The sequence below is a fragment of the Microtus ochrogaster genome, linkage group LG4, assembly GCF_000317375.1.
Source record: "Microtus ochrogaster isolate Prairie Vole_2 linkage group LG4, MicOch1.0, whole genome shotgun sequence".
In the NCBI taxonomy this organism is placed as follows: domain Eukaryota; kingdom Metazoa; phylum Chordata; class Mammalia; order Rodentia; family Cricetidae; genus Microtus; species Microtus ochrogaster.
Window position 1 is genome coordinate 18,154,080 of NC_022030.1, and position 24,455 is coordinate 18,178,534.

The window sequence follows — 24,455 nt, forward strand, 5'->3', positions numbered from 1 at the left end:
CCATTAATTTTGACATACTAGGTTGTCTTAAGGTATTCCTGAAGTTGTGATCCTCCTGCCTCAGTCCCTTACGTAATAACACAGTCAAGCCTAGCACACACCAGGGTGATGTCCTGTGTTATCTTGGCTGGTTGCTTACAAAGTTTCATGCTGCTTTGCTGTCTCTGTGTGTGTGCTTTTCATGTTTGGGAATTCGGTGTTTTTCCAGTTTGTCTAAGACAGTAGTGGTCAAACTGAATGCTTTTTGCTGCATTTTCCCACTACCTTGAAAGCTGTCATCCTCTCCATCTGTGTGCAAAAAGAGCTCATCTTTTTATTATTCTCCCATGGTATATTGCAAAACATTAAGTGTGAGCTGGTTTCCTGTGGTAAAAAGTTGACTTTGATTTGTTCTTTTTGAGGTTACTGTGAGTTTATCATAACAGGAGTGCTAAAAATAGCATCTCTCTTATGGAAACTGTTCTCTTACCAACATGGACAGTACCGTGCAGGCTTAGCTGAGAGCAGGAGGGAATAGGACCACATCTCATGATGAGTCACTATCCTAAGGTCTACTGTCCCCACTTTCTCAGTCAGTTCTAACAAGCTGTGGAAAAATACTTAGCACATACTCCAGCCTTAGAACTAAGACAAATAACCTAAGATCAAACATTTGGGGTGCATCTGGTATTTGCAAGATCTCTTGCTGAGAATCAGAAGAGGAAGAATTGATCACTTTAGCTGTGAATTCACACTGACCTTGTGAGGAAAGCCTTAATGTAGGCTGTAGAAAAAAAAATGCTCTTGTCTTGTTGGCTTTCAGTATGACTGAATTACTCCACAGTTATCAAAGCAGACTTTTAAGAGCATTCCAGGAACTGGAAGTATATGCCTCTCTGCAGATACATGCTGTCTTGAACAGGTTTTGCTAAGAGGTAAAGAGAAAGATAGTAGTACACAGCAGCTGGAGTCCAGAGCAGGGTCTAATGACCGTGCTTCCCATTGGATAGGCTATCAGAACCAGAGACCTTTGGGAAGTACAAATCATCTAAGTTGCTGGCTTAGAATAACAGGGTGACTTGCTTCTTGATGTTTTTCTAAAGTTCTCAAGAGAGACTGCTACAGTTAGGGAAAGAAACCATACCTCAAACCAAAGTCTCGGTCATCTTGGTTTTAGATTAAAACCAAGATGACCTAAACATGTTCTTAGTATTTATTTTTCAACTAACAGTATTGTGCTGAGTCAGGAACAAAAGGAAGCTCCTGGAGTACTTCTTGTGCGGTGGGTTTATTGTTGTTTGTTGAAACAGGATCTCAAGCAGGATAAACCACCGTGGCCTCAGAACTCCCTATGTAACCAAAGCTGGCCCTGAAATTCTCATCTTCCTGCTTCTTCCCAATAGGTGCTGGGGCTACAGACCTAGGATATAACACAACAGGCACGTCTGGTTTTAATACAGTGTTTACACGTGTTCAGGAGTGAGCAAGTAGGTAGCCAATGTGCATCAGAACAGTCTAGAAGGCGCCTTGTATGAGTGGATTGGAGGGAACATAGTAAATATGCTTGTGGCTTATCATCTGCAGATTTGAAAGTGGACCTATGTGTGCATGTATGTGTTGTCTCTTCTGCAAATGTGTTTCTTAGACCTGTGAGTTGAAAAGGCTTAAATGCAAAGGCACCTTGGAAGGACTGCTCTTGCTCACTTAAATCGCAGCAGTAGTTGCTATCTTTTCCCACTAAATGGAACCAAGGTTTCTCAAAAAATGGATGATTCCAGAGCTGGGATAGGAAAATTACAGGTGAGCTCGTAACATCCTACTGTGCCAGAAAGTGTGAAAGAATGGTGGCACCTGTCAAAAGAACACAACTAATAACCAAAAATGGAGGAGGGGTGATAGACATTTAAAAAACCTGGGACTGATCAGATGCCTCAGTGGATAGTTGTACTTCCTCTCCAATTAATTATGAGGACCTCAAGTTCAAATTTCAACACACACACACACACAAATAAGTAAAACAATTTAAAAAGAGAAAAATCCTTGAGCCTGGGCAGTGTTGTGCTTCTACCGTTCCAGAAGAGATGGAGGCATGAAGATCACTGTACTCCTTTCGTTTTCAAGCCAGGCCTTGCCATAAGAGGTGGCTTGTCAATCAACTTTATAACTCCAGCTTCAGGTGATCCAACAGTTCTGAGTTCTGGTATCTGAGGGTTCACAAGCACACACTTCTCTCCCACCACCCCCATAGATAAACAGATATGTAATTAAAATTTAAAAACCTTTAAAAAGTGGTGTAAGAACCTTAAAGACCCAAGTCAGTGCCTAGAAAGATACCAGTGCTGAACATAAGATGTCATGCTAGGTCCATAGAAAGATTGTTTTTTGTTGGTGGTGGTGGTTGTCAGTGGACTCTCTACTCACTCCATTCTCCCCTGTCCCATTGTACTAGGGAGGAGACCCAGGACCCTAACCTTACTAGATAAGCAGTTGGCCACAGTGCTGTGCTCCAGCCCCGAAGTCTTGTTCAGCAGTGTATCATCATCTCTCCTGATCAGAAGATGGGAATCTTAAGATGAGATTCCTGCTTACATTCATCTCTGGGATAGAGAGTTGTGTTTCTTTTCTAAGCTATTCGATCAAAGCCCGTGATGTTTCGAGAGTGGGGGTTGTTGAATAAGGCACTTTCTTTATAAAAGATTTCCATTTCTACCAAATACTGGTGTTGGAATACGGAGAGCACACACATGCCTATAAACAATTACTGGTGGTGACTGCAGAAAGATTCAGCTTCGATCAAAACTGGGTAGTGCCTTAGCGGATACAAAAAGTAGTAGCTAGGCAGTATAGGGTAGAGTAGGGTGCAGAAGGTAGATCCTCTCCTGAGTATGGGCAAATACAAGATAACACGAAGGGCTGGCCGTGATGGCTCATACATTAAAGTGTCCTGCTGCTCTTACACAGGACCAGAGTTCAATTTTAAGTGCCCGTATCACAAGTCTCACGACCATCTCTATGTTTTCCAGCTTCAGGGCATCTGACATCCACATGTACATGTAAAATATTTTTTTATGGCCGGGCAGTGGTGGTGCACGCCTTTCGGGAGGCAAGAGGCAGGTAGATATCCGTGAGTTCGAGGCGAGCCTGCTCTACAAGAGTTAGTTCCAAGACAGGCTCCAAAGCTACAGAGAAACCCTGTCTAGGAAAACCCAAAAAAATTATGAAAAATTATTTCTTAAAAAATATTGTTGTAGCCGGGAGATGGTGGCGCACGCCTTTAATCCCAGCACTAGGGAGGCAGAGGCAGGCAGATCTCTGTGAGTTCGAGACCAGCCTGGTCTACAGAGCGAGTTCCAAGACAGGCTCCAAAGCCACAGAGAAACCCTGTCTCGAAAAACCAAAATATATATAATATAGTTATTCCAGCACTTGGGAGGCAGAGGCAGGCAGATCTCTGTGAGTAGTTCAAGGCCTGGTCTACAGAGTTCCAGGGCAAACAGAGCTGTTACATTGAGAAACCCCGTCTAGAAACAGCAACAGCAAAAAGATATATCGCTGTTATTTTATGTGTTAGAGTGTTTTGCCTATATATATATATATGCGCGTATGAATTTATGTCTGATGTCCTTGGAGGCCAGAAGGGGAATTGGAGCCTCTGGAACTAGATTTAAGGGTGATACAGCCCAACATGGGTGCTAGAGGAATCATACTCAGGATTCTCTACAAGAATAGCAAGTGTTCACCCGGTGGGTGGTGGTGGTGTACCGGGGAGGCAGAGACAGGATCTCTTGAGTTCAAGGCCAGACAGATTTACATAATGAGTTCCAGGACGGCCAGGACTGCACAGAAATTCTGTCTCAAAAAAAAATTGAGCCATCTCTCCAGCCCCAAATAACAGAGAAACTTTTTTGAATCTTAATGGGGGAGGGGAGAATTTATCCCTACTCAGTCTGTTAAAAACCAGTATGTGGATTGGAGAGATGACTCAGTGGTTAAGAGCATGGACTGCTCTTCCAGAGGACCTGGGTTTAATTCCCAGGGCCCACGTGGCAGCCCACAACTGTAACTCCAGTTCCAGGGGACCTGACAACCCATGGCAAAACACCAATTAATATTTAAAAAAAAAGCAGTATGCTCTGGATTGTGCTTGAGTTCTATTCTAACCCATTTACTATATTCTCTTCCTTTTCTTTTTGAAGACAGTATCTCTGTATACCCATTGCTATCTTAGAACTTGTTATGTAGACCAAGCTAGTCAGGGATACATAGTAAGTTAGACCTTGTCTCAAAAAGATTGACATTGGCAGCCCCTTCACACAACTGGTGAGCAGCAGCATGAACTATGTGGACAAAGTTGGAGCTTCTCACACTTACTTCCAGAGGACTGGGCTGACCACCCCCTGGTCACTACATTGGTCCATCTAGTCACCCAGATAGTTCCACGGTCCCCAAAAATCACCACTGCCCAATTAGTGGTATTGGTAGACATTCTACCACTACGGCATGTCCCTAGCTCCACACTTGACCTTTTCTTTAGAAAACAGTTCTGACTATAGGTACATACTGGCACCCACAGCTGTTATCTGCTGGCCATTCACTCTTTCTGCTCTCTTTTCTCCTGAAGCTCTGCACCTCTGTCGTACTTAAGCCTCTTTTCTCCCCAGGAGGCATCTGCCAGCCATGCTGTAATTGTTCCTGTTCTTGTGCTCTTGTCCTTAGCCCTGCATACTTGCCCTCGTTTCTCAACTTCCTATTTCCCTTTCCTTGTGTTTGAGTTAGGTTTCCCTCCTCTGATCCGGTAGCACCTTCTGGACAAGAGCTGATTAGATGAGGCTTCCTCCCCTCTTGCTTGTCTAGCACTGGTCTGATACAGTCTGCTTGCGAAATGGGGGCTAGTTGAGGTCTCTTGGCACCTGACCCAAATTTGGAGATTCTAACTAATTCTTACTCTGTTGCTTCATTAGTTTACTCTAGGCTCTTGTGAAGCAGTCTAGAAGAGGTAATTTACATAGTAGACTCTTGGCCATTTTCCCACTATGTCACAGTCAGGAAATGCATCTAAGCCTCAAAGTGCAGAGCTGTGCCCTTTTGGAAGACAGCTACTGCTAGTGGCCTGGCTACCTACACTCAGGCACCATCAAACAACTGGGAACTTTGGCTGTTCTGGGCACTGGTCTGTGGGAATGATAATGTCTTTCTAAGGCAGCTGCTTGTTCTTGATTTCTGAACTTAGCCAACCAAGTCTGGGGCTCACAGCTACTTTATTCCCATAGACCAGTGGGAAAGTACTTGAAGTTAGTTTGGGGAGATATGGCTCAGCGATTGAAAGCACTGCCTGCTCTTCTAAGAACCTGGATTTGATTCCCAGCACCTACATGGTGGCTTACAAACTCCTGTAATTCCAACCCTGACCTCAATGGGTACCAGGCATATACGCGCATGTTGCACACATACATAAAGGCAAAACACCCATATTTATTAAACAAATTCAGTTAGGTTTTTGGTTTTTTTTGTTTTGGTTTTTCAAGACAGTTTCTCTGTAGCTTTAGAGCCTATCCTGGAACTAGCTCTTGTAGACCAGGTTGGCCCTGGCTTTTTTTTTTTTTTTTTTTTTTTAAGTACTTACGTATGTTTGGATTTGAAAGATGTTTGGGTCTACTCTTTGCTGTACACTAGTTCAGGGCTTCCTGCCATTGAACAAGCAAGTTTTGTTGCTTTTCATGGGTCCTACTTTTTCATAATGAGAAGGACCATGGTAATCTGTCACTCAAAATTTTCATCTTGGGAATTGTTCTATTCTCTCTTTGGTTCCTAAAAAAATACTTTAGTGTTTAATTCCTTAGAGGAAACTGCCACTTGTTTTCTTTGGTTTGAAATCGTGTTTCTTAGATCCCCACCTAATTGATGTGGAGATGGATCCTCTTTAGAAGAAATTTCTTATTTTAGAACTCATAACCTTTGCCAGACAGGCCATAGTTAATCAGCACTATTTGAGCACGGTGCTGCCCAGCAAAGACAAGAGCTCCAAAGGAGCAGCAGCTAGCCATAGGAGACATCTGTGATAATGGGGTAGCAACTACTTGTTGATTTGCTGTCGTGACCACAGATGTTTAAAAATAATATGTAGGCAAAAGCAGTGGTGGTGTTTGTGTCTGTGCAGCACTTTGTTATCAGCGGTAGACTTGAGAGACCACAATCATTGAGAAAAGAGGAAGGCATTACCATCCAGGGGAGAGGGGGTGATCTTCCACCAGCCTTAGTGGTGAGAAGGCAGGTGCCTAGTGCAGGAAAACAGATCCAGAGACTGGGTGCTTCATGGTTGTGTCCGAATAGGTCCTGGCAGCATGTTTCACCTTCATCCCCACACAAGGGCAGATTTCATTCATTTCTTTTTTTTTTTTTAAATATTTATTTATTATGTATACAATATTCTGTCTGTGTGTATGCCTGCAGGCCAGAAGAGGGCACCAGACCTCTTTACAGATGGTTGTGAGCCACCATGTGGTTGCTGGGAATTGAACTCAGGACCTTTGGAAGAGCAGGCAATGCTCTTAACCTCTGAGCCATCTCTCCAGCCCCCTCATTCATTTCTTACACAGAGACATCTGCATCTGAATGGCTGGGTGCTGTCAAAGAGTTAAACTGAGCAAAGCGTCACCTCAAAAGCGCTAGGAGGCTGTTCGGTGGCCCTGATTGTCTGACTCTGAATGGTGCTGATGGAAGGAACTCTTCTTTTATCTGAACTTTAGGAACTCTGGGAACCTTGTCTACTCTGCTTTCAAAGAGGGGAAAACTGAGACCCACCACAATCAGATACAATAATGAGCCAAATTGTCAGCCACTTGCCTTGTTTTCACTTTGCAGGTCATGTCCCCTGCCCCCACTTCCAGCATCTGCCTGTGAGCTGTTGACAAGCCCCAGTCCCAGCTGCAGTCATTGTTAGAGCCTCACATCTTTTCTCTGACTGTCAGATAGCAGTCACGGGAATGTCCTGTGCCATCTTCCCTCTCAAGTGTGGTTGGCAGAGAGCAGCAGATGCCCAGATTCAAGGCCACGTGCCACTCAAGTGCTGGGTTGGAGAAAAGACTCTCTTTCCCTGCTGCTTGTGACCAGGCAGAGTGGGCTGAGTGCAGAGGCCTGTCATGGTAGTTGTGTGACTTGTGTGTGCTGACCAGGCTAGACACAGCCCATGGCTCACACTACGCCCCTTTGTGATTCGTCTGTTTTGTTTTCTTAATTACCAACATTTTATGCTAGTTATAATGTCCCCATTAAAGGAAAGAGTCACCCTGGAATCATTCATAGATGGAAAAATAGACTTTCTGGTAGAGACTGGAATCTGAATGGGAATGTCATAGATTTTAATCCAATTAATGAAAGAAATGTGACTAAAAGTTTAGCTTGAAGATTTTAGTAGCTGCAGGATATTCTGTTCTGTTCATAGTTAGCATCCTATTACTAAGAGTAATCCCAGGTTTACTATGGTATAAATAACATGGTGGTGAACATTTGTGCATAATCAGTTAAGTGCTATTACATTACCTTGTGTGAAGAATCATTTTGAAAGTTTTGCTGTATACCCCTGACTAGCTTAGACCTCAGTGTAGGCAAGGTAGCTTGTGATGATCCTAGAGCTTTGATTGTAGGTATTTATTAACATGTTCTGTGACTCACTGAACACTCCTGCCTCTTCTGGGCAGTAGATGAGATGCAGGTCCTCTGTCTTTTGCTTGAGTAATCTCGGTGTAATTTGATAGTCAAAAGGGGCATCTAATTTTGAGTCATTTCTGAGAATCGGTCTTCTCCTTAACCCATCAACAGCTTTCATGTGGCTGTCTGGGAGTTTTTCAGAAGCGAGTGAGTGACAGTGTCTTTCTCTTTTTTGAGCTGATTCATCATAAGGCCATTGATGAAGTTTTACTGAAGAGATGAAAGGGTGAAGTACTTGCTTTCTGTCATTATAACAAATAAGTTGAGACAGTAAACTATTTATAGAGAACTATTTATAAGATCCCAGTATGGTGGCACTGGGGAGGTATAGGCTGGAGGATAGCTGCAAGTTCTGGGCCAGTGCCAGTTTGAGACCACCAAGGCTGCCAAATGTGATCATCTCAAAAAGCAAACAAACAAATAAAAAAATGTGTGTGTGTTGAGGGGGCAGTGTCTTGGAACTGACAGAGAATAATACCACTGTGTATGTACATAGTTGAGCAGAACCATTCACCTATGCCAATAGTCAGGAAACAAAGGAAGAGAAGATTTGGATTCCATAATCCCTATCGAGTATACCTTCAGCAGACCTCAGACCTCCCAGTCATGCAAGCTAGGAACCAAGATTTTGTCATGTAAACATTTATGAAAGCTGTAGACAGGACTTGGACCTCATACAGGGCATCTGAGAGTCTTCAGGAAGACCACTGTGGCTCTGCCATCAAGCTGTACTTGTAAATATGTCATTTGTGGAATGTAGGGTCCCCCTCTCAGGCCTGGGGTGGAGACCTGGGCTCAGCGAGTGTCATGAAAGAAGTATACATATGCATGGACTGATTTTGCTGAGACTGAACTTGAGGCCAGTAGGAAAACACTGGGCACTGATCTGAGCTGATGAAGAGATACTACAAGCCATAAGAGTCTGAGAGCCACTTTATAGAAACCTCCAGAGGCGTTGCCATTCCCCACCAGCTTACTTGTCTTCTATTTTTGTTGCTTTGTTTTGGGTGGCTTTGGTGATCACATTAAATACTACAGTATTTGGCTGACTGGTTCTTGCTTGTGTGCTGGGGATGGAACCCAGGGCCTTGCTCCTACTGGATAAGTACACCATTACTGGGTACATCCCCAGCCCCATCATAATAATATTTTGTTTATATTTTGGCTTTTAAGCAGTATCTCACTGTGTAGCCAAAACTAGACTTGGATATAAACTTATAAGTGACCTTCTACCTGTGTCAGCACTGAGCACTATCAGCACTGAGCTGATACTCTGAATTTAGATGAAATTTGAGTATATTTAGATATTTTTGCAGAGGTTGTGTTATGTTCACATATACACAGGGTCTCTTTAAAATATAAAAAAAAATTGTTTGTTTTTATTTTATTTGTTTTGGGGTTTTTTTTGTTGTTGTTGTTTTTTGTTTTGTTTTGCTTTGCTTTTCCAGACAGGGTTTCTCTGTTTAGCCTTGACTGTCCCTAGAACTCACTTTGTAGATCTCAGGCTGGCCTCAAACTCAGAAATTACCCTTCTCCGTCTCCCTGAATGGAGGATTAAAGACACGCACCACCATTACCGAGAAGATACTTAATTTCATAGTTTGTCTTTCCCATTACATAGACTAGTCATAAACTTAGGCAGAAACATTGATCAGTACATCTTCATCATAGATGTCATCATCCCCCTAGCCTTGGGCAACCTGAGTTAAATAGTTCAGATGAGGTTAATCAAGTTTGGAACTCTAATTTTGTATTTTATATTATTCTATGAGTCATCTTTTGGTAAAGCAGTTCTCCATCCCAGTGTTTGATCTGAGCAAATTACAACCCAAACTGGTGAGGAGGTGCGCTTTAGAAATCCAGAGTCAACAGCTGTGCCCATGTGTGGCTGGCTGTTTGAGAGCAGAACAAAGAGCAGAATGTAGTAAGAGCTTGCCAGGGCTGGGGTCAGTCCTGAGGCCGCTGCATTTCTGGAACATGAGTTTCTTCCCACCCCTTTCACTTCTGCTAATGAGTGCTGACATTCGAAAAAGAGAGGGAAAGACCACTTCTGTTTGCTTTACTGCAAATAAGTGGCCCTGCTGTTGGCCACCTTCCCAGTGGCCCTGAGAGCACCTCAGATGTGGTCAGTGAGGTATGTGCATGGTGCCAGCCTGCCGGCATCATCCAGGCAGACTGCACCCAGCACAGCCAAGCCATTGCCTTTGCTCTTCCTTTTGGTGCAACCTGGTTTCTTTCTGAGACGAAGCTGGTGTTACTCTCTGACGACAGATAGACAAGGGTTTCTGCTTCTTCTGCTCACCCTCTGATCTAGTAGCTTGCAGTTGATGTTACCTTTGTGAACATTCAAGACCATCTGGGAAATGTGTCTTGCAAAAATGTAGTCCAGTGTAGTGAGGGGCCAGACCATGTGGCACCTTTGGTGCCAAGTTCCTGCATGGTTCTGCCACTTTTGGATTCCAGAAGTAGGCCTGCGTTTACACGCCTGCTCCTTTCCCCTTAGCAGTTGAGCAGTTGAGTGTTTCTTCCTCTAAAAGTAGATGGGTGATGGTTGTCACCGTTCTTTCCTGTTATTCTTGTGAAGCTACTCATACATGTATCATGTTCAACATGGCTCCTACACATAGCAGGTCTATGACTATTTAGAGTTTGTTCCCAGAACTGATATTTTCTAGACACTTGTGAAAGTTAATATTCCCAGTGATAGAAAGGAGAGGACTATGCAGGAGGCCACAAGTGTAGGTAGGGTTGCTTCTGTCAGGGAGCTTGCAGTCTGGCTTCCTCTTTCTGCCATGAGCCACTGGGCCTCATCTAGCCATTTGACATCACATCCACCTTCTGTGCCAACAGCACCCACTATCCACTCTGGGTGTTGGTGTCTTGAATTCTCAGGAGTCACTGGCATTGTGCAAGGGCCACCCAGAGAAATTGCTGAGGCTAGGCTGTCTAGTGTCTGGGTTTCTCTGTTTTCTTGGGATGTTGGGAAATGGCTTTTCTGTATAACAGATTGTAGCTGCCACTCCAGCCAGACTCCAGATGCCCACTCAGTGCCTTGTGATGTGATGCACATGTGATGTGTAGTTAGAAACCAAGCTCACAGAGTGGCAGTGCATGGTGGCTGGCCTCTAACTTGTCAAGTGTTTGGATAGCACTAAGGGGTTTAATGATGCCCTTGGAGAGGCTGACATACCAGAGCACAAACAATACCCTGAGCAAGCAGTAATTCCATGAGAGTTGCCAGAGAAATGGAAACTTGATATTTTGTTCAGTGGAAACATCCCAGAAACCAGTCTTTTCTTCTACCTGGGCTCTTATGGTTTATGATTTCCTTGGAAAACTTGGAACACATTTCCAAATTCTGCTCTTGACATTGGTGGAGGACCATTGGCTTTGTGAATTTTCTGTCATGAATGTTGCCCCAGCCATAAGCTTTCCAGATACCCACTAGTGTACTTTCATACCCAGGTCTGTGTGGCACCAAATAAGTGCCTCTGAGGCCGATCAAATAGAGTTTGTGCTACTTGGAAACTGGCTCTAGTCATGGGTGTTCATTTGTCAAGCTGTCAGTCTCAGGATAATAGAATGAGCTTAAAAAGGAAGAACAAAAAAACCTGGGGTTGGAGAAAAGGCTCAGGGTTTAAGAGTACTTGCTGCTCTATCAGAGGAGCAGAGGTTGGTTCCCAGCACCCAATTCAGGTCATTCCGCCCTCTAACTCCAGGGGATCCAACACCTCTAGCTTTTTCTATCTCCACTCTGACACACTCTGTGTGGTTTGGAGCAAACTATGACTCCCTGTGACCACTCTCCCTTGAAGAAGTGTGCAGGTGATAATGGATGGGGCCAGGTACAGCAGCAGCAGAAAGTGCTCGTGTCATTGTTGTTTTCGTTTGGACTAAGTTCTAGCCTTGTACATAAACCTGGCGCCAAGACATGGTTGGGACCTTTCCCCTGCTTCCTTGGTTCATGGAGGTTGGTATGGTTCTTGTATTAAGGGAGGTTTGTTTGCAGTAACCTGCCTTTCTGCAGAGTGAGTATTTGGCTATTCTTTCTGGCTTAAGCAGCCCTTTGAACTGATGCCTAGAATGCAGGCCTCCCACCCTGACCTCTCCTCCAGGTCGTAACAGGGCCTTTGCTGGCCTCTTCTGCCCAAGCACATTTACTTATTTCCTCCTCAGGAAAGCCTTACCTGACTTTGACCTGGGTCAGATCCCATTTTACTTTCCAAGCGCTTGTCACAGAAAATTTAGTTGTTGTAATGCTGTAGTTGCCTTTCTGACTCATTTGTTTGGTGGATGAAACGTGTATTACCTTTCATTTGGCCCACATTTTATTATTTCCTATAGGTGAATACAAGAAGAAAAGACATTTGGGGTTTTCTTTCTGTTTGAGGTTTTGAAGTGAGATCAGAGCATTCATTATAAGATTGGCTCTCAGCCGGGTGGTGGTGGCGCACGCCTTTAATCCCAGCACTCGGGAGGCAGAGGCAGGCGGATCTCTGTGAGTTCAAGACCAGCCTGGTCTACAAGAGCTAGTTTCAGGACAGGCTCCAAAACCACAGAGAAACCCTGTCTCCAAAAAAACAAACAAACAAAAAAGATTGGCTCTCTAACCTTCCTTTCCCCCTTTTCCTTCCCCAGTGCTGCTGAAATTCCGCACAGATAAAGGGAGAGATCCCAGTTCTGATAGCTACAGCGAGGATGCAGAGCTGCTGCTGCAGATACGAAATGATGTACTTGACTCGCTGGGTGTCAGTCCTGACTTGCTTCCCGATGACTTTGTCAGGTTGGTATCAGAACAGGCAGCCATCTGGTTTTGGTGTTTGTCTTTATGGAGACCCAAAGCCTCAAAGGGGACTCCTGTGCCACATTTGCCAGCTGCATAAACCACCTGCCAGTGTTATAACCAACACTACGAGAGAAGTGAAGACTTGTAGGTTTGGTTTTCATGTGGTTTGAAATTGAGTGCCATGTGGTTTGTTAACGTGTTCTGTGCCTTTCTGTCTCACCTATGTCCTGTATGAGACATTGGTCGGTGCATCATTTCCTCACCTGTCACAGGGTGGGAGATCCCAGCATGTGGAGCACTTAGCTTTTTGCAGCCCCCCTGCTTGCTGGCCATGTGTTCAGCCTTAGCTATGTAATGCTGTAGTATGTCTCCTTGAATCATATACTGTCCAGATTCAGCCCCTGGATGAATAAGGAGAGAGTTACTGGTTCTAAAGGTGTGTTTGGTCACTTGGTAGATATTGTGGTAGTTATTTATCATTCAGCAGTAGTAGTATATTAGCAGAAACCTCAGATCTAGTGCCCAGGCTCTGGGATGCTCTAGCCCTGGCAATCTCCTGCTCTTCCACAGCCAGGCTTGAGATGTTGTAGACAAGTTCCTTCCAGGTAGCTCTGCCGTCTTCTGCATACTTGAGCTGCTGCCCCCGCTCCAACTCCTGAGCCTCCAAGCTGTAGCCCTAGGAATTGTGAGCACAGTTTATTTGCTGCAGTTTCTGAACAGCTCTTGACAACAGGGCAGTTGCTCAGTGAGCTCATAATCTGTCTTAATCCTCAAAGCAATGCAGTTTGTAGGTGAGGGGATGGAAGCTCAGAGAAGTGCAGTCACGATATCCATGCATAGAGGTTTTTCTTCTGCTCAACTATGTTTGTCTCTTGATTATTTCCCCATTATTTAAGGGAAGAAATGATCTATAGAGATACAGTCACATGCTTCACATTTTGTTGTCATTGTTACCCTCTTTTGGTTTTTCGAGATAGGGTTTCTCTGTGTAGCTTTGGAGCCTGTCCTGGAACTCACTTGGTAGACCAGACTGGCCTCAAACTCCCAGAGATCGCCTGCCTCTACCTCTTGAGTGCTGTGATTAAAGGCGTGCGCCACCACCACCCGGCTTGTTACCCTCTTTTGAGTTGTGACTTTGTGAGTTCTTAGATGACAGGTGTGTGCCACACAGCTCTTCCCAAGGTCTGTGTCAGTAATAGTTTTGAAGTCACCCCATATCTCACCGTGGTAGCCCATACTCCTTTCAGGTTCTTCCCAGCAATACAGTTGTCAGAAGGTTCCTTCTTCCTAGTGCCTTCTCTTTTCCTGGACTTCTTATACCCATCCTAGCCAGCATAACCTATGTAGGGAATCTTTAACTCCTTATGTAACCATGGCTGTCCTCCAAAGCTAGGAAGCACTTTTTGAGGTACTTTTGCAAGAGTGCTACTTTAAGAACAGGGCTGGCAGCACCACAAGCTTGGTACTCTGCTTTGGGAAGGACCAGAACGTGAGAAGCAGGCGTTGCTTGCTTTGTACTTCACAACCTTAGGAATACTCAATTCCACCAAGCTTCTCTAACAAACAATTGGAGAAGTGCCTGACCCAGGCAGTCAGTGGCAACTTTGATGCTAGACCATGAGCATACAGCCAGTTGACTAATTTGAGCATTTAAGATGAACTGGCTGCTCACCAGGCGATGGAATTAAAGGTTCTACTTCCCAGAATGGACAGGCCATACATGACCTAATGAGCTATTGGCTGGCTCTTCTCTTCTCCTTCTACCCCTTGTGGAAACCACATTCCCTGTCTAGGTTCTGTGTATTCAGCTGCTTCTATTGCCTTCTAAGTAAGAAATGTTCAGAGACCTCTTGAAGCCTGTCTGCTGGCGGCCTGGAGTATAAAATAGGGCTGCGAGAAAAAATGGATCTCCCGCTCTCAGCTGAACTACCCCTTGCAAATTGCTTGATACTACTGAGGAAAGACAGCTATGCTTGTGCCTCTGTCCTTCGTCTGGTCTGTGCTGTTCACTGTCTTGTTTTGAGTGCTATCTCCTCAAAGAGACTTAATGCTTTTCTGATGAGAAAAGATGACCCATTTCAGCTGCTGCTAACATCTCTGGGTCTGGCCTCACAGATTTTTCTTCTACTGTTTAAATATGGTGGATATTCTTTGACTGTCCCTTTGCAGTATACCATAATACAACCTGGTTTTTGTTTTTTGTTTTTTTTGTTTTGTTTTGTTTTGTTTTTCGAGACAGGGTTTCTCTGTGGCTTTGGAGCCTGTCCTGGAACTTAAAGAATTTTTTATGATTGATTTAACTTTATTTTATGTGCATTGGTGTGAAGGTGTCAGATTCCCTAGATTTACAGACAGTTGTGAGGTGCCATTTGGGTGCTGGGAAGTGGGTCCTCTGGTAGAGCAGTCAAGGCTCTTAAATGCTGAGCCATCTCTTCAGCCCATAATACGACCTACTTATGGTACTAAACAGATCTATATTACTTGTACATCAAGGTGGTATTGTGCTGCCTGGATGTTTAACTGTTAACTTTCACTTAGTTTATTAGGATGTGGTTATAGTGTCAGCATTTCATAAACAAGCATTCATAACTTTATGTATAAGATAACTTATTGGTTTTGGGGTTTTTTTTTTTTTTTTGTTTTTTTTTTTTAATTAGTACTCTGGCCGGGCAGTGGTAGCTCACACCTTTAATCCCAGTACTTGGGAAGCAGAGGCAGGCAAATTGCTGTGAGTTTACAGCCAGCCTAGCCTACAGAGCAAGTTCCAGGACAACCAGGAATGTTAAACAGAGAAATCCTGTGTCAAAAAACCAGAAGAAAATAATAATAATTAGTACTCTAGTGGGCAGAGGCAAAAGGATCAGGAGTTCAGAGCCATCTTCCACTATGTGGTGTATTTGAAGCTAGCCTGAGTTGTATATGAGATCCTGTGTCAAAACAAATTTATAGTAAAGAATGCATGACAAAGTTAGCCATCTTAGGGGGTAGAGCACTTGCCACCAGTCATGTCAACCTGAGTTAGTCCCTATGGCCGTAAGTTGTTCCCTGACCTCCACTCAATGCTGTGGCATGCCACATTATTGAATAAAAATGGGAGTAAGTAAAATTGATAATAATTTTTTTTGGTTTGGCCATTTTAATAATTTATTTCAGGTGTGTTAATATGTGGTGCTGGAAGCGTAGGGGACTTATGCCATAGTGTGTCTGTGTATTAGAGTATACTTGTGGAGTATGTTCTTTTTCCACCCTTACATGGGTTCCAGGGATTGAACTCTAGGTCAGCAGGTTTACCCAGAGCCATCATCCTGGTCCTCATTCTAACCTCTGTTTTGTTTTAGTATTTTTTTTTTATTGTATTTACTTATACTTCATGCATATGGATGTTTTATCTGCATATATGGTCTGTACCGTGTGTGCCGGAGCACACAAGCCAGAAGAGGGTGCCAGATGCTCTGGAACTGGGAATAACAGATTGTTGTTGTTGTTGTTTGCCCATAAACAATAGTTATAAGCCATTGTGTGGTGCTGGAAATAGAACCCGGTTCCTCTGGAAGAGCAGCAAGTGTTCTCCCAATTCTTTTTTAACTATTTATGGGTGTGCTATTCCTTGGCGTTAGTTCTTTTCTCTCTGTTGTACAACCATCATCATTGATCCTTATTCTATTCCTCCCAGCTCCAGTGCACTGTGCCCTAAAGCTCTCGTGTAAGTGGAATTGTGCAGTATTTGTTCTTGTCATCAGACATCTCAGCACATAACTTTGAGGCAGAGGGAAGAGCACTGATTAGGACTCTAGAATGACTATTTCAACATCTTAACAGCCCAGACTATCCTATGTGAACTTTTTTGGAATTTTCTGTTTGTTTTTTGCTTTTGTTTTTGTTGTTGTTGTTGTTTATTTTGTTTTTGTTTTTCTTTTTGGTACTTTGACTTAAAGGGCTCAAATACACTAAACACACAGCTCCAGCCCCAACTGACAGGTTTGTATGTCTGTGGGTAGATGCCTTACCTATGTCTTCACTTGGATGTAGAGACCAGTGGTTGATTCAGGATCTCTTCCTCAGTCATTCTCTACCTTATGTTTCTAAGACAGGGTCTCTCACTGAACCTAGAACTTGCTGATTGGTTAAACTAGCTTGCCAGAAAACCCTCGGTGTCTTCTCAACTCCACCATGCCCAGCTTTCACACGGTTGCTAGGGATTGAACTCGGGTCTTCATGTCTGTATGCTCTTTTTTTTTTTTAAGATTTATTTATTTATTATGAATACAGCATTCCTTCCATGTATGCTTGCATGCCAGAAGAGGGCATCAGATCCCATTATAGATGGTTGTAAGCCGCCATGTGGTTGCTGGGAATTGAACTCAGAATCTCTGAAAGAGCAGTCAGTGCTCTTAACCTCTGAGCCATCTCTCCAGCCCTGTATGCTCTTTATGTAGACCTGACTGTTCTAGAACTCAGAGATCCACCTGCCTCTGCCTCCCATTGCTAGGACTAAGACATGCACCATCAAACTCAGCCAGAAACAGTACTTTTTGAAGAAGGAAAAAAAAGCAAAATACTGTGAAGTATTAACATGCAAGAATGTAGGTGTGTGAGTGGTTTTTGTTTGTAACAGGCTGAGTGTGGTAGCATGTCTTCTAATGTCAGTTGCTCAGGAGACAAAGGCAGGAAGATGGCAAGTTTATTTTATTTTTGTTTTTGTTTTGTTTTTTGTTTTTTCGAGACAGGGTTTCTCTGTGGCTTTGGAGCCTGTCCTGGAAGTAGCTCTGTAGACCAGGCTGGTCTCGAACTCACAGAGATCTGCCTGCCTCTGCCTCCCGAGTGCTGGGAGATGGCAAGTTTAAGACCACCCTGGACAACTTAGTACACTTGATCATCTCAAAACACTAAAAAGGGGGGACAAAGAGATGGCTCAATGTTAAGAGCACTGACTGGCTGGGCGGCGGTGGCGCATGCCTTTAATCCCAGCACTCAGGAGACAGAGGCAGGTGGATCTCTGTGAGTTTGAGGCCAGCCTGTGTACAAGAGCTAGTTGCAGGACAGGCTCCAAAACTACAGAAAAACCCTGTCTCGAAAAACCAAAAGCAACAACAAAATGCCTTAACAGATCATAAAATGGTTGTGGGTAGTTGAGTTTACATTATATGTATGTTAGTGGTATGCCTTTAAAGATGTCTAGAAGGCATGTTTATTTGTGTAAAAGGGTCAGGGTTTGCTACCTCTGTTTCCTCCTTTAACTGACCCCTCTTTTGTGGTCTAGCAACTAGCTGGGCAGCATCCTTTGGGAGCCTATGACTGAAGGTGTTTTGGACACCAGAATGCTTATTTGGGGGGTTAGCTGACAGTCTTCTCTGAGATCTGTCCTGAGTGCCCAAGCTGCTTTCTAGGAGAGTTATACTGGTTTCGTGCTATACCCTATGTTTCCCGTCTTCTGGCATGTTAACGCAGCCTGCTTGCCCATGCTTCTGGGAATAGCATGCAGAAGAATACACAGCCCATGTGCTGAGAGAATTGCGAGAATGTGCAGGGGTATTCACACATCTGGTATTTGTAGGGGGCCTTATTTTAGGAAGCAAAGATATAGTCTTTCCTCGAACTTAAAAAAAAATCATGTGAAGGAATTCTTGCTTCCCAAAGTAAAGGTCTTTCCCGCCCTTTTAGGAGCCCCTGGGGTCAGATTTGATTTTCATGCCTGGATGCCAGTTCTAGCACTTATTTCTGGCTAGGACTTTTATCCAGGACAGCCCCAGACTGACATCCCCTACCCATTGGCCTGGTACTATGTTTTACTTGTCTGTCTTCTAGGTACTGCTTCTCTGAGATGGCTCCAGTGTGTGCGGTGGTTGGAGGAATCTTGGCACAGGAAATTGTGAAGGTAAAATCATTATGGAGCCCTTCGCTGACTCCAGCACCCTGACTACACACTAACAGAGCCACGGGCTGCCTCAGAGCTGACTGAACTCTCGCCCTCAGCCTTGATGCATACCTTGACTTTCTACGCAACTCGTCCACGCGCCAGTCAGCTAGTGGCCTCAGACACTTTCTATTGTTGCCAGTTTGCTGCTCTATCAGTGGCGTGGTTAGATGGAGATCCCAGTCTAGGAGGAAAGCAGAAGAGACTCCCAACACCCGAGCTCTTAACCTGCATCCATCACAGTGGTGTCTGGGCATCCCCTGTTTATTCCAAATGCTGTGGGTATCTGTAGCAAAGGTTTAGTTCAGTGTCTGTGGAGCATATACTCTGCCAGCACCTACATGAGGCTCTACAATGACCTGTGACTTCCTGTTATGGGCAGTTAATACCTTACAAAGGAGGACTAGGTCTGGGAACTAATGTAGCCTTTCTGGAATGTTTGGGTTGCTAAAACATTGGCAGACTTTGAAGTGAATTTTATTTCCTTTGGAGACTTCAATATTTGCCGAACTTTGTTAAATTTGTCTTTTTTAGGGCTCAGTGGTATAAAGTGTGTGCTTATCACTCCCAAGACCTCTGTGTCAGTCCCTAGAAACTATTGGTTTGGTTTTTTTGTTTTGTTTTTTTTGGTTTTCAGGCAGGGTCTCAATCTATAACTCAGGTTAACCTTGAACTAGCAGTTCTTGTGCCTCACCTCTTGAGTGCTGGGATTGCAGGCATGAGGTACCATGGCAGTCTCTGGTAGCTGCTCATCTTGTGTGCTGTGCACAGAGGTATTCCTGGCTGGCTGAGTTGCCCACATCTCTGCAAGTAAAGTTCAGATCAAGGAGGATGTAAGCTTTTTCATTCCCACTGACTGCTCTCTTGCCCAAGTCTCACCTGCTTCTACTCTTAGACAGCCCTAGAAGCAGGGGAGCTCAGCATCTCTTCAGATGCTATCCTGCAGATGGCGCCCTAACACCTGTCCAGAGACTAGCTTGGCACTGTTTGTCCTGTTGAGTAGAGGTTGGGGGAGGTGGCCTGGAGCCATTGTTGATGATGGCTTCTGCGTACCCCTGTCTTAGTGCTGCCCCCTCCTTCCTGCCTGCTGGCACAGCTGTTGCTCAGCATCTTGTTTCTGTTTACCCCAGACAGTCAGTGCACTCCACATTCTTGGTTGCTGGGTGTGTTTGGAATCTCGTACCCCATCTTGCTAGGGAAGCACTTTACCTTTTGCCCCTTGTTCACCCTGTGCCCTGTCCCTTCATCCCCTCCACTCCCTCTGCTTACAACACTTTGGCCAGCTGGCAGGAGGGCCTGCATCTGAGGCCCTCTCTCTGAACACCTATAAAAAGTACATAGGAGGAGTTAGAGGGCAAGTGTGAAAGTCCTGCAGATCAGCTTTCCCTCCCTCCTTCCTTCCCTTCTTTCCTTTCTCCCTTCCTGCCTTCCATCCGTCCATCACTGTCCTGGCAGACTTTTAGCCTTCAGTCATCCCTGGTAGAGACAGTAGTGAAAGCAGCAGTCACAGCAACCCCAGTGTTAGAATGAGTCAAGTCAGCACCAGCATCTGCAATTCCACCTGCTCAGGAGGCTGAACCACTGACCCAGGCAGCACAGGAGATGAGACCAGCCTAGACATATGGGTCACCTCTACCTTGGGTTCAGTGTTCTGTTTATGGCATCCTCCGATAGTGCTCACACACACATACATGCCCTTGGTAGCAACAGCTCCTGTTTGTTACTGAGAATGTACCCTGAGGAGGGGCCAAGAAAGGGGTGGCAGTCAAGTGTTTCCAGACATGCCAGTGACTCTTGGAACAAAGAGGGCCAGGCCACAGTTGAGGAACACTGCTTTAAAAAGCTTCTATTTGGTTTGGTTTGGTTTGGTTTGGTTTGGTTTGGTTTGTTTAGGCAGGGTTTTACTGTCCGACTGTACTATGTAGACTATCTGGCCTTGAACTCACAGATGTACGTGCTCAGGTGGAGGCCTGTGCTGTGGCTATTGAAGCACTGTTTTTCCTTTTTAATGGTGCGTGATAACACATGTGGCAGCCACAGGACAACTTGCAGGAATTGGTTCTCTCTCGCATGGGAGTTTCAGTTGTTGAACTTAGGGTATCAGGCTTAGCAGAAGCTTTTACCCAGAGTCCTCTTGGTCCTTATTTTGTAATTTTTATTTAATTTTACCCAGTCCACTTTTAGAAGGCCTGTCAATTTGTTTTTGTTGTTGTTGTTGTTGTTGTTGTTGTTGTTCTGGTGTGTCTCTTAACATTGAAGCTGAGCCTTTTTGTCTCTCCTCAGGCCCTGTCTCAACGGGACCCTCCTCACAACAATTTCTTCTTTTTTGATGGCATGAAGGGGAGTGGAGTTGTAGAGTGTCTGGGTCCTAAGTGAGCCAGCGGTGTGTGTGTGCTCCAAGCCCACCTGCCACCTGCTGTCTTCCCAAGAAGGCATTTCTGGATGACAAAGATTTTCCTAGAACAAGTAGGCCTGACTGTGTCCTGCTTCCATCCTGCCAACTGTCAGGGACCTGCCGGCTCCATACCATCACCATCAAAGAGCAGCATGCTTCGTGTTGTTGGAGCTTCTTAGAACCTTCTGGACTTAGTCCCTTCCGTAGGTCAACAGAAAGGAGAAGGCCTTCAGCGGGGGAATGAGGCCCAGAGCTTTTGAAACTCAGTGCAAGTGCTCTTCTGCCAAAGCCTGAAGGAGAACAGCCTTCGGTTACTGAACCTTCTTCAGGGTGTAGCCTGGGCTTTGGAAAGGGAGCCTTTCTTGTCACCCAGCTTTCTTACAAGCTAAGCCTTAGTGGAACTGTTCATTTCTTATCTTTTGGTTGTGAGCCTGTGTACCTAACCTAATAGCTGAGTCATCTCTCAGCCCAAATTTTTATTTCTAAAAAGGCAGATTTGGTGCCAGGGGCATGATGTAAGCCTGTAAGCCTGTAATCCTATAAAATGGGTTGCAGAGCCAGGAGGATTGCTGTAAGTTTCAAGGCCAAGCTAGTCTACAAAGTGTATTAAGAACCTGTCTCAAAATATAGTAAAAGTTGTGTTCCAGAGTTAGAGGTGACTGTCCCCTCATCTAGGGCACCCAGGTCCTCCGGTGGGAGGGTTGAGTAGGTTTGGTCTTCTTGGGGGTGGGACAGCTTGTTGTCTCTAGTTTTTAGATTCCCTTGGTGTTTGTGGGGGAATGATAATAAAGTCATAACTCTGTCAAACTTGCCTGTTTCCTCTGTTCTAAAAATTTGTGGTTTGCTAGTCTCCCTCTTTCCCCAAACCTGAAGGATCTCACTCTCATACTTCAGAGGTCCTTTCTGTCCCGGTGCTGCCACCTTCGTTCCTGAAAAAAGCACCCTCTTGATAATGCAGCTGTTGACTCCACCGGAGGATGCGCAGATGGCTTACATTTCTGCCTGCGGTGGCCACCCTCGGTGGTAATGGTGAGATCAAGCAGGTGATCCTGAGTACAAAACACACAATTCCACCTTCCCTCATACTCGTGCCTGTTGCAGTGGGACCCTGTTGGAGCAGATCCCTTTCTGAGCACCATTAATTAGTGCAGCCAAGTTGTGAAAGACAAATGACTTTTCCAGTTGTAATGTAAAGCTTTGGTCGCAAGGGGGAGCAGAGATACTCTTGAACTTTCTAGTTTGTGACTCTAGATAACAGACTGAGTCACTCAAGAGGCCCTCTGGGGAAATCTGACACTGCCAGCCCCAGGCAAGAAATATCACTAATCTTTCAAATTCTGTGTACATACCTCCAGATTACAAGTACATTGTAGAAGTGGATATCCTTAAATTTCTAGAAAGGTTTTCAGTAAAGTGGTGGCTTCTAGAACCTCTGGAAGGTGCACAACTCTCTTGGGACAGAAGATCTGATGATGGGAGGCAAGGGAGTGGGAATGAGGGGTCAGCTGCCCAGAATGTGTGCGCCTTTACTCCCAGAACCCGGAAAGTAGAAGCAGAATCATGACTTCGAGATCAAATTACTTAGACCTTGTCTCCAAAGAAACCAAAAATAATAAAGCAAAAACTATCACCTGTATGCTCAGACTTAGCTATCTACTTTTTAAAGATACTTTTTATGCATTTACTGAGTGTCATGTAGGCACAGATGCCTCAGTGCTCATTCTGAGGTCAGACAAACTAAAATTTATAATGTAGCTGGGCATGGTGGCACACACCTTCAGTCCCAGCACCTATCTGTCTAGATAGGTGGACCTCTGAGTTAGAGGTCAGCCTGATCTACACAGTGCCAGGGCAGGGGAGTATACAGTGAGACCCTGTATCAAAAAAAGCCATAAGGGGGCTGGAGAGATGCCTGCTCTTCCAAAGGTCCTGAGTTCAATTCCCAGCAACCACATGGTGGCTCACAACCATCTGTAATGGGGTCTGGTGCCCTCTTCTGGCCAGCAGGCGTACAGACAGAATATTGTCTACATAATAAATATTTTTTTTAAAAAGCCATAAGATTTATGCTTTTTCAGTTGTTTGGAAGGATAGTTAGGTGTAATTATGACTTGGTTGTTGTTTTCATTTGGAAGTTAAACCTGACATGAGATAGGATTGTGTCTATTCTTAGTTGTCAACTTGAGTGCATCTCGAATTAACTAAAACCCAAGCAACTGGGTATCTTTGTGGGGCACTTTACCTAACTGAAGGATTTTAAGTGGGAAGACACCTTTATCTGAGCTACCCCTTCTAGTGGCAGTGTTGGGTCAACTCTTCCCCTTTTTGAATACTGGGATTAACTCAGATCATCATGATTGGCAGCAAGCAGCTTACCTTCCCAAGTCATTTCACAAGCTCTCTCCAAACTCTCGGTGGAAGCCTGATGTGTTAGCAATATAGTCCTATATTTCCAGCAGCTCCCGAGGCATCGGGATCATGAGTTCAAAGTCAGCTTGGGCTACATGGTGAGACCCCATCTCAATAACCAAAACAAACTCGCTGCATCAGGCAGGCACTGGCAGCCTGTTGGGCACATAAATTCGACAGCTGTCCTCAGTGCTAAACTCAGGATTTTGGAGAGACACATGAGATGCTTTCTGGATGTGTTGGCTGTACACACTTCCCCCACCCACCCAGGTTACCCTCCTAACTGTTGAGAGGGAAGCCATCTAGTTGGCCAAGTTCACCCACCCCGACTCGACCATGGGCAAATGACTATGCCTCAGTCATTCACTTTGTGTGATGGGTTTAAGAATAATATGTTAATTATGGGGCTGGAGAAATGGCTCAGGAGTTAACAAACTGGCTCTTGCTGAGGACCTGGATTTGACTCCCAGCACCCACATGGTAGCTCACAATCATCTGTAACCCCAGCCAGTTCCAGAGGATCTGAGCCCTAACATGCAAATACCAGGCATGCATGTGATGTACAGACAGACATATAGACAAAATATGTTTTAAGTACATACATTTAAAAAATAAATAAAATTAGGGCCAGCAAGATAGGCCAACAGGTAAAATTAAGTGCAGCCAAGCAGATGAATTGAGTCCCTGTCAGTTGAGTTGGATCTCTGTGAGTTCCTGCCAGTCTGGTCTACAAAGCGAATTCCAGGACTGACTTCATAACTACTGGAAAACCTGTGTCGAAAAACCAAAAATAAAAATAAAAAATGTACTCAGTAGACATAATAGGATGGAGGTGAGAATCACTGAGTTGAAAATTCTGCAGCCAGAAAAAGTATGAGAAGGGTCAGCAAAATGGCTCAACTGGTAAAGGGGCTTGCAGCCAAGCTTGAAGATCTGAATTTGTTCCCCCATGGCCACATGGTAGAGCACAAAAACTGAATCCTACAAGTTGTTCACACACAAGTGTGAAAAAGAACCTAACAGCTTGTGAAACACCATCCAAAGAAGTAAACTGGTGCACAAGGCCAGGGGCTCAATTCTTAGCACCCAAACATCTTAAGTACATGCAGTTGGAGCCTCAGAAAGGAAGGACAAATAGCAGTCCTGCAACTTGTGAAATGCCGTGTGTGTGTGAAGGTGTGTCAGCCTGTTCGTGTGTGTGTGAAGGTGTGTCAGCCTGTTCGTGTGTGTGTGAAGATGTGTCGGCCTGTGTGTGTGTGTGTGTG

The 24,455-nt window shown here is 44.6% G+C and overlaps 1 protein-coding gene across 1 annotated transcript in view; it reads left to right on the forward strand.

Moving 5' to 3' along the window:
- Positions 1-21,589, forward strand: part of Sae1 (SUMO1 activating enzyme subunit 1) — a 55,084-nt gene extending 33,495 nt beyond the window's left edge. The window contains exons 7-9 of the mRNA XM_013351456.2: positions 12,325-12,469; positions 18,278-18,347; positions 20,670-21,589. Coding sequence (XP_013206910.2) covers positions 12,325-12,469; positions 18,278-18,347; positions 20,670-20,762 — 308 coding nt within the window. The 3' untranslated portion in view covers positions 20,763-21,589. The remainder of the gene's footprint in view (positions 1-12,324; positions 12,470-18,277; positions 18,348-20,669) is intronic.
- The last annotated feature ends 2,866 nt before the right edge of the window (positions 21,590-24,455 follow it).